Source organism: Ochotona curzoniae, unplaced genomic scaffold (genome assembly GCF_017591425.1).
Source record: "Ochotona curzoniae isolate NIBS_2020 unplaced genomic scaffold, NIBS_Ocur_1.0 scaffold_3835, whole genome shotgun sequence".
Taxonomy (NCBI): Eukaryota; Metazoa; Chordata; class Mammalia; order Lagomorpha; family Ochotonidae; genus Ochotona; species Ochotona curzoniae.
In genome coordinates, this window is record NW_024467114.1 from 19559674 (window position 1) to 19575538 (window position 15865).

Below are 15865 nucleotides of genomic sequence, written 5' to 3' on the forward strand. Positions count from 1 at the left end.
AAGGTCAAAATGAAAGTGTGTCACTGCCTGCAAATCCTCTGTATCATGAAGGCAATTTTCTTTCACTCTTTTTAAACATTTTAATTAAACATTTTTATGTGAACAAATAGCATTCTGCGATTTTACTTTTTGTTTGTGCCACGTGTTACTTTGGAAAATGTATGCACAGTGGTTGATGTAACTAATTAGAGAATGCATGCTTGCCTTTTCCAGCCACCAAGAATGTCAGCTAACATCCTTTCTGTTCAGCGTTGTCCTGGAAGTCCGGGACTTCAAGGGCATTCATATTGGAGGCTCATTAGCTTCAACATACAAACCTTCAAGGATGCTACCGAATCAATACCAAGAGCTAATAAAGGAATTCAGTAAAGGAGCTAGGTATAAAAGTCAACACACAACTGTCAGTTTTGTTTTCATAGGCCAATAGCAAGCTCTCTTTAACATTTTTTTTTCATGTGTTTAAGAAAAATAGTGTCTTCCCTTTGGTAAGCCCCATTTGTGTTTGTGGTGATTAATAGTGGAGAGTGAATTCTGCTTTGACTTTTTTAAATTCTTTTTTATGACACAGTTTAGCAGGCATTGGGCTTTCCCCACCCCTGTTGTTCTCCGCTCCAATCTTTCAATAGGTGTATTTCAGGTACCCTCAGAAATTCATCATACTGCCATTGAGGTGTCTCCCAACAGTGCAGGCGCGTGTCTGTCGTTGTGCTGTGAGACCGTCCTGGTAGTGCATGCGTGGGGATATGCTTCTCTCTGTTTCTGACTATGGACATACTGATTGCTGCTGCTAATCTCCTGGCATTTACTGGGAGATCTCAGGCATATGAGGAATTTGTATCAGTGGGGGCTGCTCCCCTGTTAGGTGTATTTGCAACTGTATTTCATTGTCTGGGCATTCTGTGCTGGGTGGTTGACCATAAGGCTAGTTACCATCCTGAGAGCAGGCAGATGTTACGATCTGGAGACAGCTGCCCGATGTGGTGTCTGCTGGTGGGGTTGACCAAGGGTGATGAGGAGGGCTATGAATTATGGATCCGTGTTGGCAAGCCTGGCCAGACTTAACCTTATGCATAAGGGTGAGGGAGTTGATGTGGACACATAGTGGCTTTCTTGGAGTCAGCTTCTGTGTTACATGGTGCAGGTGTGACTCCATTCCTGATCTTTTTTCCCAAATGTTATTTAGCACTCCACCAAAATAATAATTTTTGTGTCATCACACATTTAAGAATAATCCTATGTTTTGATCTCCAGGTAGACTTCTCAATCCCAGGTCTAAAAGCCGGTTTTGCTGAACCTGGGAGCTATACAATGAAGTTTCTGTCCCAGCCCTGATAGGTTCTATCTGACTGATCAGAACTTGCCTTGTGGTTCTGTCAGGAAACTAGGTGCTTGCTGTCTGGTGATGTCTGCCGAACACTTAACCTTGTCAAACATTTGCTTTCATCATAGAATCATGTCAACCCGGCCATGGACTTCACCCAGACTCCTCCTGGAATGCTGGCTCTGGACAACATGCTGTACTTTGCAAAGCACCACCAAGATGCTTACATCCGGGTAAGCAACCAGGCCTTTTTTCCATATTGCAGGCTTCAGCCTTATACAAGTGACTATGGTTAGGGCTTTCATCAATCAGTACAGTGAAAGCATAAATCATTAATTTACTGAAATCAATTCATATGAATAAAATAGGGATTTTTAACTTCAGTTTTTCTGTGTGACTTTAAGAAAAATACAGTAAATGCTGGAAAACCATTTTTACAGATCAGTACTAAATTATGATGAAATTCTTAAGGAAGGGGTAGGAATGAACCATCCACCCAGTATTTTCCCAAACTTCAATGTAGTATAAGCCTCTTTAAGTTTATCCTCAAAGTAAGAATAAGATCCAGGAAATACAGTAATAAACAAAAACAAACAAACAAATTAAAAAAAACCAGGAGGAATGAGGAGGAAGGAAAATGCTTTCTTACATTTTATAACCAGCCAAACCCCAGTTACTTAAATGAATTTGGGAGTTGTTCGGGGATGGACGCCTCTTTCCATCTTGGAGATAGAACATGACACCTGCTGATGCAGCACTGCTGGTTTGAAGAAACCAAAATGTGAGTGTTAGGGACCAAGATGACAGGGGTGTGGCAAACTTGCCCATCACAGCTGCTTTGCCAGTGCTGACTCTTCTCCCCTGAGCCCAGATCCATGATTGAGGCTGGAGGGGCGTTAGTGGGAGGGTAGAGGTGGCAGTGGGGTGAGGGAATGGACAAATTGTTAACATGACGACTAGGTTGAAGCTTAGGAAGCGTTTGAGGGACAAATGACCTAAGGCAGGAAGAGCAAGCCTGAACTTAAAATAAAAGTAGAGCATCTTTTTCTCTCTTTGTCTGCTGGATTCTCAGCATTGCTCATTCTTTAAAGACCTGGATTTGTGACCTGGCAGTGTGATTATTATCAAGTGACATAAATGTGGCCAGTTCATTTTGTCTGGCCTGAAGTTTATCCCATAAATGAGGGAGACTTGAGGGCTCTCAGCTGCACACTATTCTCTCAGGACGCACTGGGAAATGTGTGGATGCATTTCTTTGATTGTCAGCTTGTCCAGTTGGAATGGGCTGACCAAAGCTTTAATGTAGGGCTGTCTGCACAGTACTGCATGGTTTCATCCAGCGATGTGTGTCCCCCACCCACCCCCAACCGTATATAAGCCATGTCAGGTCTCCGAGCTCTCTGTAGGTAATAGATTTCAAATGTAAATGTTTCTCTGTGTAAACGGTTCGGGAAACTTTCATCTTCTCTGAAATATTGTTTGTAATTTCATTACTTGGAGAATTTGATGGCTACATCTCTGAAAGGTTTGGAATCAAGAGCTTGGTTGGAAATGTAGTCCTTTGTAAGAAAAATTGTTTCGTGACACTTTGATTTGATGTATATACTTACTGCACAAGCATCTTCTAGGAATGTAATCTCATTTCATAGTTCATAAATTAATATTTTGTAGATCCTTGGAGAACTGCGTATGAAAAAAGAAGCCAAGTAGTAATTGAATTTACCATGAACTGATGAATGTGTGCAGATGAATGTTTCTAAAATTAGAACCTATTGTGCTGAGCATGTTGCTAATTGTAGAAGAAGCATATGTTACCTGAAAAATAATTTAATGTTTTAAGCTTACTGCCTTCAGTACATTTTGTAAATTGTTATTAGTGAAATTAATATCCTGGTGACCTGGTAGAGCCTTATAACTGATAACGGATTTAAAAGAAGAGTTTGTTTGTAAAGCCATGTGTGGTACTCTTTGTCCGTATGCATGCTGCTTTGTTGGTTATGTGTTTCTCACAGGTCCTGTTTTCTCCAAAAAGTCCTTTCTCTGATGTTTTGTGCGTTCCTTTTGAGTTATAGACACTCACTTCTCAATGTGCAGTTGAACTGTTTGCACGAATGAACAGGTTTAATTGATCATATGCAAAGTCTGAGGTTCCATGTGAGAAAGTTTTGTGGTTGCTATGACAAGAGACATCTTGTGGATAGTGCAGGAATTGTGGTAGTGGTGATTCCAGAGCAATAGTCAGTCACATTTCTAAAAGATTTATTTGTTTGACTGGGAGAGTTATTGAGAAAGATCTAGAGAAGAGATCTTCCATCTGTTGGTTCATTCTCCAAAAAGACTGCAATGGCCAGGGCTCAGCCAGACCCAAACCAAGACATTTATCCAGGTGTTTCATGTGGGTGGCAGGGGCCCAAGGACTTGGACCAACCTTCACTGATTGCTAGGCATGTGAGCAGGGGGTTGGATCAGAAGGGAACAGCTGGAATTCAAACCAGTGGGTCATAGTCAAACCCAATGTGCCACAATGCCAGCCCCAGCTGATCCTTTTTATCTGTGAGCTTACTTGTTTCTTCTGAAACGTAGAACAAGGTTCATTGTTTAAAGTTTACATCATGAAAATTGCTCTGTTTTTTTTTACAAGTTTAATATCCTGTATGATTGCAGTTACTCATTTATTATTGATATTTTTCATTTGGTAAATGTCCTGTTCTGTGCCTGAATATAATCTCCCTTTCTATGCTAGGCAGTTTTACAATTAAGGTTTACAGTTGAGATACTCCCACACACCTTCATGCACACACACATAGTTCATGCATACACATTTACCGTACACACACATTGTTCATGAATCTCACACACACATATCTTCAGACACACACTTTATGCATACACATTGCTCGTGCACCATGTACATCATTCATGCACACACAGTTCATGTGTACACACATCTATTCACACATTGTTCATGAACACACACACTCATACATGTGCCCATCTTCGTGCACACACTCATTGTTCACACAAGCACACTTTGTTCCTGTGCACACACCCCCCCTCATGCACACACACCCCCCTTCATGCACACACACACACACCCCTTCATGCACACACACACACACCCCTTCACGCACACACAACTTCATGCACACACACACCCCTTCATGCACACAGACACACCTTCATGCACACACACCCCTTCATGCACACACACCCCTTCATGCACACACACCCCTTCATGCACACACACACCCCCTTCACACACACACACCTTCACGCAGACACACCTTCATGCATACACACCCCTTCATGCACACACACACACCTTCATGCACACACACCCCTTCATGCACACACACCCCTTCATGCACACACACACCCCTTCATGCACACACACACACACCCCTTCACGCACACACAACTTCATGCACACACACACCCCTTCATGCACACAGACACACCTTCATGCACACACACACACCTTCATGCACACACACACCTTCATGCACACACACACCCCTTCATGCACACACACACCTTCATGCACACACACACCCCTTCACACACACACCCCTTCATGCACACACACACCCCTTCACACACACACACCCCCTTCACACACACACACCTTCACGCAGACACACCTTCATGCATACACACCCCTTCATGCACACAGACACACCTTCATGCACACAGACACACCTTCATGCACACACACACCCCTTCATGCACACACACACCCCTTCATGCACACACACCTTCATGCACACACACACCCCTTCATGCACACACACACACCTTCATGCACACACACACCTTCATGCACACACACACCCCTTCATGCACACACACACCTTCATGCATACATACATCACTCATGCACACACACATTGTTGATGCACAGATGTTCTGTCTTTGCTCTTGACATCCTCCATGCTTTTTTTTCAACCACCTTGTGTCTGTGTGCTTCCAAGTTGTCTTCCTGTCCTGTATTCTGATGTTCCTGCTATTTCCTTGTCAGTGCTTCACTCTCGCCCCTTTCCAGAAGTTGCTTTGCCAGCCTTTCTCTTCTTGCTCTCCAGTTGATATCCTAACAGCCGGGGCTTCCCTCTGGCCCTTCAGCTGCCAATGTCTGCCTTAGCTCTCAACCTTGACAGTTTAAGTAAAAAGGAGGAGAATTAATCACTTGAATACCAGTTTGAGAATTTAAGACTGAGGACAAAAATGAGTAGAATTACAGAGATGATAGAGTTACCTGCACTGGGAGAGTGGATGTAGCAATAGGGGAAGCAGTTCAGCAGAGTTACTTTGGAGCTAGGTCAAATTGCACCTAAGCCGAGGAAGAGGAGTGCTTCCGGTTTGAAGGCAAGCAATGGTGTCTATTAACAACCTAGACATGGCCAGTCTGGGAGGGAGCAGTGAACCCCTGCTATGTGGGACCCCTCGACCTGTCGTGTGGAGCATGAGGGAGCAGCAGTGCAGCCCACACCCATACAGGTGCCACAGGTTCTTTCACCTGCCTCCTTACGCATTGCCATCCCCTCCAATCCATTCATCTGTTTCATTGCAGTATTATCTTAATGACCTGCATGTTAAAGTCTGACATGTTCAAACCCACCATCATTTCCAGCTGCTAGAAAGACAGAATTCTGCTAGAATGAAAGCCTGTCCTGACCCCACAGCCTATCTCTTTGGTTTCATCTCTTGCTGCCCTGGCCCCCCTCTCCTATAGTCTCCATTGCCATGATATGCCTCATTTGCACCAAATGGTGGAGGTTCACTCTGGCTCTGACTCTTCTTCTGCCTGCTGCCCTCCCCACACCATCTGCATGGTGACATACCTCCTGGCAGAAGTCACAGATTTCAAGACTGACTGCCCGGATGACTCTGGACTCTCCATGCAGCCTGTGCCCACCTACAACTTAATCCTTACAACATTCAAACCTTTAAATGCATTTACCATCTATATCCCTAATTGATGATTAACTCTTTGTGAGTAGGCACCAAGGTTTATTTATATTCCTGAAGTCCTGACACAGTGGCCAGCCCATGGTAGCTTTTATTAATTTCTTGTTAATTAGCAAGTGAAGTGTTTCTTTAGTTTTTTTTTTTTTTAAATGGTCTCTTGCCAATGATCAATTTTTTCTTAATTATCTCAGCCTTCATGTCTTGTTAACAATTTAGGGCTGTTTTGGTGGATAATCTTGTTGCTTGTATAATATTTGAGTCAGCCTTTGTATCTATATTCTGAAGAAAGCAATGGATATAACTGAATTACCCCCACAGTTGGCTGGATACAGAACATGAGGAAAGATTGCAAATCCAAGCATCCCACTGTGCAGGGAGTGAAATCTGGAGGATAGCAGTGATTCCCAGCCATTGGAATCTTATGTACTCTGGGCCTAATTGCTTTTAAGTTTTCTAGAGATGTTTCAACTCTGGCGTTCCGCATGAAGGTGGCAGTCCTGGGCTCTCTCAATGAGGAGCGAGTTCACGACCAGATGCTTGTCTTCCCCCTCATGGCCATGGTGTCATTGGGTTACAGGCAGTTTCACAGCAGAGCTGAGCATGTATTGCAGTTGGTTTTCTTTTTTCCTACCTAGAATGATGATTCTTGACAAAATAATCTTTAGGCTTAGATTCGGTGCTTTTGGTGTATTTAATTGTTCACCGACAACTAGTGAGAAGCCCAAAGGACTGGATTTTTCTTTGGCTCAAGACTTGTGCTGGTGAAGCTGGGAGCCAAGATGCAGTCACAAAACAGGAAGTACTGAGAGAGTAAATGCTTCAGAAAAATGCTGCAACAAGCTGACAAGGTGGTTTCAGAATTAAGTGAATCTTCATGCTAATCTTCCCACCTTCCCTTTTGGTCACAGAAAATAAATACTTAGTATGGGTTGATCACACATAAAAGACACGCTTCCCGGGTTAGCTGAGGTTTCAGGAATCCCCTAAGAGATAGGTGTAGTGGTCACCACTAGTTAGTGTGGTGGTCATCATTGTGGGCATTCAGGAGTTGGGACTTTCGGTAACAGGTGCAGACTTCTGTTTGGTCAGACAGCTAGGAGAGTAACAGAATGCCACAAGGGCCTTCACATTCGGCAGCCTCATGTCCCTGTGTGAGGAGCATGATACAGCAGCAGCAGTGATGGCCAGCTTGACATGGGAGGAAAAGGGGCAGAATCCGAGAGACTGCCTAGAGGGTGCACTAAGTCCACGGGGGCATCACACACATGTGGTTGTGCTCAGTCATGAGTTCCCTGAAATCGCTGAGTCTGGAAAGCTCTTTCTAAGAGTGAGGGAGACTGCCCTCCCTCTGCAAACCCACTCCGTGAGATCACATTGTCTATATTAGACTGTAAATCCTTTGAAAACCAAGGCTGTCTCTTGCCTGTGTTTCACCATATTGCCAAATGTTTGATTGACACTCAGATGATATTATTTTGAAGAATAAATGAGCCTGGTGTCATTGCGGAGCTTTCCGGATCCCAGATGCGGTCTTTTGTCTCAGAGTAGTGACATGAGAAGTGGCACACAGACGTTCCCCAGGGATTCAGAACCTGCTGTCAATCATCTGCCCCACCCCCACTTGGCATTACAGCCAGACAGAAGCACAGTTTGCTTTGACCCCAGATCCAAAAACAATAAGATAAATTTTGAACATGCCAACAGTAAAAGCCACATGCATGCAGATGAGTTGCTTCCATCATTGCTTGCATCTTTTTCAAATGAAAAATAAATATACACAACAAAGAGTTCATTTTCCAAGATGCTGAGAAGCATCAAAGTAAAGCAATAAAAATCCCTTTCCCATTTATATTCACTCATTCATTGACTTCTGCAGGAAATGTTGCAAACACATATGAGGGGCCTGGCTGGTGCCTTGCACAGTGCACATGGGAGACTGGCAGGTTATATCTACTGCTTAAATACCAGAAACAAAAAAGTAAGCAAGAAAAAGGAGTAGTTGTTTGTTGTATTATTGGGGGAATTCATCGTTTCCTTTGGGAGTCTTAGATATGAGTTCTGCTGGGCACATCTACCAAATCATCAGAACTTTGCTCAATAACTCTTTGGTTTTTTTCCCCAGTCTATTGACCAGGTAATTATTTCACCAATTTATCATCATTATACTCTTTGTATTGGAACCATTGAGGACTTACCTTCTTTCCTCATGAACTGATTTTAAACAATGGTAGTAGTTTTAGAGAGAAGTTCTCTGGTGCTCAGTTAATAAGGAACAGAATAAACTTAATCCCTTTTCTCTGCTTTATTTGTCATGGGGCTGTGTGCTATAACTCAGTTTTTTTTTTTAATAAATCTACCACTCCACTAATTTGTAAAATCACAATCAATAAAAGTCTGTTATACAGTAGCATTTGTATTCTTGAATCTTACAGAAATAAAGTGAAAAGCAGAAAAATGAAAAATCTACCACTCGTTCTTTATGTACCCTGGAATTATTTCTTTATCAAGTTATGTGGTGTATCAAAAATCAGAGGGCTGGCTTTGTGGCAGAGTGAGTTAACCTGTTGCCTGTAATGAAGACACCCGCTAGGAACACCCTTTGGAGTCCTGGCTCCTCCATTTGCAATGCAGCTCCCTGCTAAGGCAGTGGGAAGGCAACATAAGATGGCTCAAGTGCTTGGGCCCCTGCGCTCCACACGGCAGCCCCACAGCCAGTGCCAGACTCTTGGCTTTTGCGTCAGTCCTGACTGCTGTGCTCATCTGGAGAGTGAACCAGCACATGGCCTCACTCGTGTTCTCTCTCTCTCTCTCTCTCCCTCTCTTTGTCTCTCTCTCTTCCCCCTCCCCTCCGTATAACTCTGCCTTTCAAATAAATAAATAAAACTTTTAAAAACACACATAATTAATGTATGCAATTTGATTATATGCCCCGCAATTCTTGCTTCAGCATCTCTCATAATTTATGACCAGTATTTCATCCACTGGAAGTCTTTACTTGCTGGGTGACTATAATAGAAGATCATGAATTTCTTTAGAGGAGGCAAATAGAACTGCCTTTAAAATAAGATGAATTACATTAGCTTCATGCAGTTGTGAGCCAGGGTCTATATGTGTTTCTAGTATTGCACCAAGTCAGAGTGGCAATATTTATAATATGCCAAGTCAATGAGATTGTAGGAAAGATGGATATTTCTGCATATGAATTGTTTTCTCCAGTGTCTTTCATTATAGTTACACTTTTAAACACATGAAAGATTTAAAGTGTGTTCGCACAATTTTGGAATCTCTAAGTGGTTTTTTTTTTTTTCCTCTCCATGGTACAGAAATAGCAAACCGTACTTCTAAACAAATAACTGGGAGAAGCAATTGGTTTACACCCTAACTCATGGCTGGAACAGGAGTAGCCTCATTGTTGAAGTAGAATCCCCAAAATACTTTGGGGTACCAGGAAAACTAACACCCTTTGAGCCCTGACCGCATTTTGACTGCTTAACATAGATTAACAATGATCTTCTCTTTAATCTCTGCCAGCCTGGGAAGGTTAGGTAACCTCTCCTTCCAGTTGGCCCACCTCAACTTTAAAACCATTTTGGTGGGAAATTCTTTTCAGATTTTCTCTCCTGTGCCAGAGAATGCGAACACTAATCATTAGTAGTCAAGACACTTGGCGCTTGCTATGAGATAGCACCCATGCTAAACAGTTTCAGAAATGATGCCCCACTGAAATCGCTCGTGTTTTTATTTCTATTTGCCTGATGAGTTCATTACCCACAGAAAGTGAAGTTACTCAGAAAATGCCAGAGCTGATTTTTTTTAAAAGGCTTATTTTCTTTATTTGAAAGGCAGAGTGCCGGAAAAGGAGGGACAAGGAAAGAGGTCCTTCATCCACTAGTTTAATCCCCAAGTGGCCATCGTGGCTAAAGCTGAGTAATATTGAAGCAAGGAACCGGGGAAGTCTGTCTGGCATCTCCCATTTGGGTAACAGGAGCCTGAATTCTGGGGCCATCTTCCACTGCTTTCTGAGGTACATTAACAGGGGCTGCATTGGGAGCAGAGCAGCCAGGACTTGTCACTCTGATGGGATGCTGGGGTCACAGGCAGTGGGGGAACTCACTGTACCACATCCAGAGCTGATAGCCAAGTCATTGGAATGGCAGATACACAGATAGGAGGAGGGACAAAGAGGAAGATCTTCCATCCGCTGATTCACTCCTCATGTGGCTGCAACAGCCAGAGCTGAGCCAATCCAAAGCCAGGAGCCAGGAGATTCGTCCAGGTCTCCCATACAGGTGCAGGGTCTCAAGGCCTTGGGCCATTCTCTGCCAGCTCCCGGGACACAAGCAGGGAGCTGGATGGAAAATGGAGTGGCTGGGTCATGCATTCAATGCAAAGACTTTAGCCACTAGGCTACTGTGCCAGGCCCTGGTCATCTGTTTTTAAAGGCATAGAAATTCAAATTGTCAGTAGGCAAAAAACAAACAAACACACTCTTTCTCCAATTACCTCCTTATATTGTCTGGCCACTTTTTACAATCTAGTTATCTGCCTGATTCTTGAAGATTGGGGTGAATGGCTGTTAATACTGATGATCTGCAGTGAATTGTAGAAGAAGGTTTTAGATGGCTCCTTCCCAGTTCACAAGGCAGTCTTTGATGTGGTACTTGGTGAATATATAGTCTTTTAGGGGGTTCTTTGGATGTAATGTGAGTTTGGATGACCCTCCAAAGTTCTGCTTGGTCCCAGGATGCTACTTTTGGGAGATGCAGGAACCTTTAGGAGGTCTCCAGCTTAGCCAGCTGGTCATCTCAGAAGGTAGTTCTTAAGACAGGCTTGTTAGAGAAGTTTGTATTTGGGCCTTGTCCCTCTCTCTCAGCTTGTAGGTCCACCGAGTGGTCCTTCCTCTACATACATCCCACCCTTATTATCACCATAGCGGACAACACAGTGAGACCACCTGCATTTTTGCTTGAACCTCTGATAATTTAGTAAGGAGACCTTTTCTCTTATGAAGTCTTTTGCCTCCAGAATCTTGCTGTAATACTGAAAAGCTGGCAGGTGCAAGGGGCTTTGCTATATATGTCTGTCATCTTCCTGTCCTCTCGTGCGCTTCCAGAGTGCGGGAGCTTCACCCGGGGCTAGGTGTCTCTTGCCCTGCCCAACTCCTGGCACCGGAGAAGAGCAACAGGCCTGTTTCTCCTGCTGTGAACTTTAAGGAAAACATGGTCATCTGATTTTTCGTACACTGGAGCCACATTCTAGGGGGTTCTCATCTCCCTTTGTGCAGTGTTTCAGGCCATCAGCCCCCGGGGAAAAGGACACGGCAGCCCAATAGCCCCTTTGCATAAGGCGGCCTGTTGGAGGAGGCAACACCAAGTCTTTAAAATAAATTAAGCAACTTTTAACATTTCAAGGAGGAAATTGGCAGTTTCCCAAGCGACATAATTACAGGACAGTGTGTTATGTGTAATTAAACTTAACTATGAAGCAAATGATTGGAATAAAGCTTGGTGGCACATCATTTTTTTTTTTTGTTCCCATAGTGCTGACAGATCCTCTCCTCCCCTTGTCCCCAAAATGGCTTCAGCAACAATTGCTTCTAATTTTTTTTTTAAAGATAAAATTATATGTTGCCAGTTAAACACAGAGTTTCGTGTAAAGGAACCTTTTTGATTTGAGTGACACTTTCTTTCTACGTGATGTAGAGCAAAGATTTCGTTTGGAATAACAAGGATGCCACCATGGCACAGCCTGGCTGGGGCTTTCAAAACGATTCTTTGTGTAATGAGTCATGCACAGACTTTGTTCCTGGTTTTTATTTTGAGTCTTCTCTCTGCTCAGGATCTGCTGCATAGGGGCTTGTTCTCAGCCTACAGTATTTCTAGTCCTCCGCGTTTGTAAGTCAGTGGCATGGACTTTGTTGATCGTGAATAACCAAGCTGTTTGTGGCAAACAATCCACACCCCTTCCAGGCGTGCATCTTTGTGTTCGAATTTGCTAATGGAGCTGGGAGGCTCTTTCTCTCACTTCCAGAGCTGGCAATGTGAGTGGGCTGCTTCAGACCCCAGGTGTCATGAGTGCTCCACAGGGGCGTGTTTTCCTTTCCGAAGATTCGTCATTCCAGGGAGGGAGAGCAAAGCACTCCAGCGCACAGACAGGTGGACACTGCGCTGTGTGTCGCTCTGCATCTGTCACCTGTGTTTTTGGGGGTGTTGGGTTTGGTATCTGAATTGAGTCCAAGCCCCAGCAGTTCCCTTTCCAGCCTCTCCTGTTATCAACCTGAGCGGGCCTGTAGCTTTACATGTTTTTCTCTAGCTTTATCTGACATGCTGCTGTTGCTTAGATTTTAGTGGACAGTGGGAATTTAATAAAGTGATGGCTTGGTTGGGAGAAAGTAAAACCAAGCTATACAATGAATTATATCCAGCTGACTTACGGCTAACCTCAATCCAATGGAAATTATAGGGGGAAGCTACAGAAGTCTCATGTCATGCTAGAACCCTCACTCAAGCATAAGCCAAGCCCTTAGACAGCAGTAACTGCTATGACTTTTCTTTTTTTATTTAATTGTTCATTTTTATTTTTCATGATCCGATTTCATAGGCTCAGGGACTTCCCTTTCCACGGTCCCCGTTTCCTTCACCTATATTATTACAACTGTATAATCCTTCAGCCACAGTCACAAGTCCATCATTCTGCTCTTTAATTGTCGCGTGACATTGAAGGTATGGACAATGGTAGAAAGTCCAGCATCCTATTGTGCCATGACTTTTCTGTCTTAGGTCCAGTTAATACACTGTTTATCAACTTCGTACATTTTACTATCTGATATACTAGTTAAAGAAGTCTAGCAAGCCCACCTTCTTTCTGCTGTGCTTGATCAAGATTTCCCCTTTTTAATAGAAAAGGTTTATTTGAGAGAGATGATTCATTCTCTAAATGCCCACAGTGATTAGAGCAGGACTAGACTGGGCAAAGCTTAGAACCAGGAATAAACACAATTTCAGGTCTCCCAATTACTTAACCATCCATCACTGCCTCCTAGGGTCTGCATTCGTAGGAAAATGGAGCATCTAACCTAAATATTGAAATGAATGGCAGGCTTTCTAAGCATTGTCTCAACTGCTATGTTAAATGTTTCTTACTCTTAACTGAGCAGTTTTCTACCTTGCTTGCAGGGTGTAGTCCTTGCTGGGCTGAAAAGTTGCTGTTGCTTTCCTCCCTTAACTTCTGCTGCAGCATTTTACCATGCTGGAGCTCAAGTTGTTGCAGGTCACTTCTGCCTGTTTCTTTAAGAGGGGAAAAGTTTCTAGGACCGCCCTTCTGTTTGTCTAGAACTGGAGGTTGTTATCAGTCTCCTTACCTCTTTTCTTAATGAATATACTTTTTTTAGATTTATAGAAAATTGAGAGGAAAATGCACAAGGCTCCTTTCTGTCCTTTCTGCCTATTCCCTTACGTGGTTTCCTCTATTGTTAGTATCTTGCACTAATGGGGAATATTTATTAGGGTTGATGAACCAGCGTTACTTATTAGATCAATGGATTTTTGTGCTGAGTCCTTGAAACTCCGCATAGACATTCATGTCATCTGTGACTAAAATCAGCTTCATTTCTTCCTTCCCAATGTGTATACTTTTTATTGTATTTGTTTATTGGGTTATCTAGGATAAAATGTGGAGAAATAGTGATGAGAAAAACACCTCACTTTACCTTGGTTCCCGTCCTAGGGGAAAAGAGTGAACTTTCCTATTATAAAGTATTTTGTTGGCTATAGATTTGTTTGTTTGTTTGTTTCTTCTTTATAAGGCTTGATGTGGCAGAAGTTATGTCATAAATACATGTGAAATTTTGTCCAATACATTTTCTGTATGTATTGATATCACTATCATCTTTTATTTCCCTGTTGATAGATTAGATTCCATTAACAATGCTGAATGAGCCTTGCATATTTGGAATAAATCTAATCTGTGTTGTGCTCTGTAATTCTTTGCTTTATTGGAATTTATTTGATATTGTTTGGTGGAAAGGTTTTGCTTACGTGTGTTCATAAGATCTGTTACTTGTTAGCTTTCTTTTCTTCTAGTGTCTTTGGTTTTGATATTGGCTTAGCATTGGTCTCACAGAATAAATGGGACTCATTTTTCTTGCTCCTGTACTGTGGAACAGATTGTAGTGAATTGATGTCCTTTTCTTCCTCTGAGGTTGGTAGAGTTCACCATGAAACCCTCTGGGCCTAGTGGTTTCTATTTTGGAGTTATTAATTATTGATTAAGTCTCTTTCATCTGAATAGGGCTTTTCAAATTATCTTTTTCTCCTGGTCTGAGTTTTGGCATATTGTGCTTTTCAAGGAATTGGTCGGTTTCATTTAAGTTATCAGATTTATGCGCCTAGGGTTTTTCATAATACTCTCTGTTAGGCTCATGGAACCTTACATTTTTATTGTTAGTAATTTGACTGTTCTCTTCTGTGCTTCATTATCCTGGTCAGAAATTTATCATTTTATTGATCTCTTCAAAGCCCCAGGTTTTTATTTCATTGTTTTTTCTTTATTGCTTTCCAGTTCTCAATTTAGTAGACTTCTATTTTAATTTTTATCATTTACATTCTTCAGTTTAGTTTGGATTGAATGTATTCATCTTTCTTTTCTACTTTCCTAAAGAGGAAACTTAAATAATGAATTTTGTATCTTTCTGTCATTGATTTTGTTTCTTTCTTCAATGTTATTTGACCACAAATACCCTTTTAGCAAAGCACCTGCTATCCATGGGAGTTATGCTTGGCCAGACCCACTCAGGACTCACTGAGGATTTCTCAGCACTGAGATAGGGGTCTTGCCATGTTTACAGTGTAGGCTCAGTGGATTCTTCTTCATTCCATTAAGTCTCAGCTCCCATCTAAACAGCTGTTGGTAAACCCTGTAGAGTCTGCCCTCAAACTACATCCACATATTTTTTGCAACCATACTCTCACTAAAATAATGCAGTCTACCAATGCTCTTTTTTAAAATGTTGTTATCATGTCCTTATGGGTTCTTCCTGCTTCTACCTTTCTTTTCTTTGTTCTCAACAGAGTAGCTTGAATGTCAAGAAGAGTGTTCCTTCCAGAATTGGTTAGATTGTGTTACTCTTCTGCTTGCCTCTAACCCATCTCCCTGGAGTCAAGTGCAGAGCCCAGGTTCTAGCCCACAACACCATTTACTGTTCTGCCTCCCTATCTTATGTCCTACTGCCTTCTCTTCCCTCAATATAAGCCGCAGGGACTTTCTTGGTTTTTATCTGCTTGGGTGACTATAACAAAATACCATTGAGTAGGAACAGGGAGTGTGATTACACAACAGGCATTAATGTTTTCAAATTTATGAAAGCTACAAATCCAAGGTCAGGTTGCCCACAGATTTAATTTTACCGGAGGCTAATCTTCTGGTCTCGCAGATGACCACCCCTGTTTTCATGTTCACATGGCTGTACTTCTTTGCATATTGGCTTAAAATAACCTGACCTGTGTCCAGGGGTCTCACTTGGACGCAGTTGTCTCTTTAAAGATTTGTCTCCACGCACAGTTGCATGCATTGTGTTAGAGG

At 42.5% G+C, this 15865-nt stretch overlaps 1 protein-coding gene across 3 annotated transcripts in view; it reads left to right on the forward strand.

The window, feature by feature from the left end:
- Nucleotides 1-15865, forward strand: part of ELMO1 (engulfment and cell motility 1) — a 489334-nt gene that overhangs the window by 238364 nt on the left and 235105 nt on the right. For all 3 annotated transcript variants that reach the window (XM_040964657.1, XM_040964658.1, XM_040964659.1), the window contains one exon: nt 1450-1554. In XM_040964657.1, coding sequence (XP_040820591.1) covers nt 1450-1554 — 105 coding nt within the window. The remainder of the gene's footprint in view (nt 1-1449; nt 1555-15865) is intronic.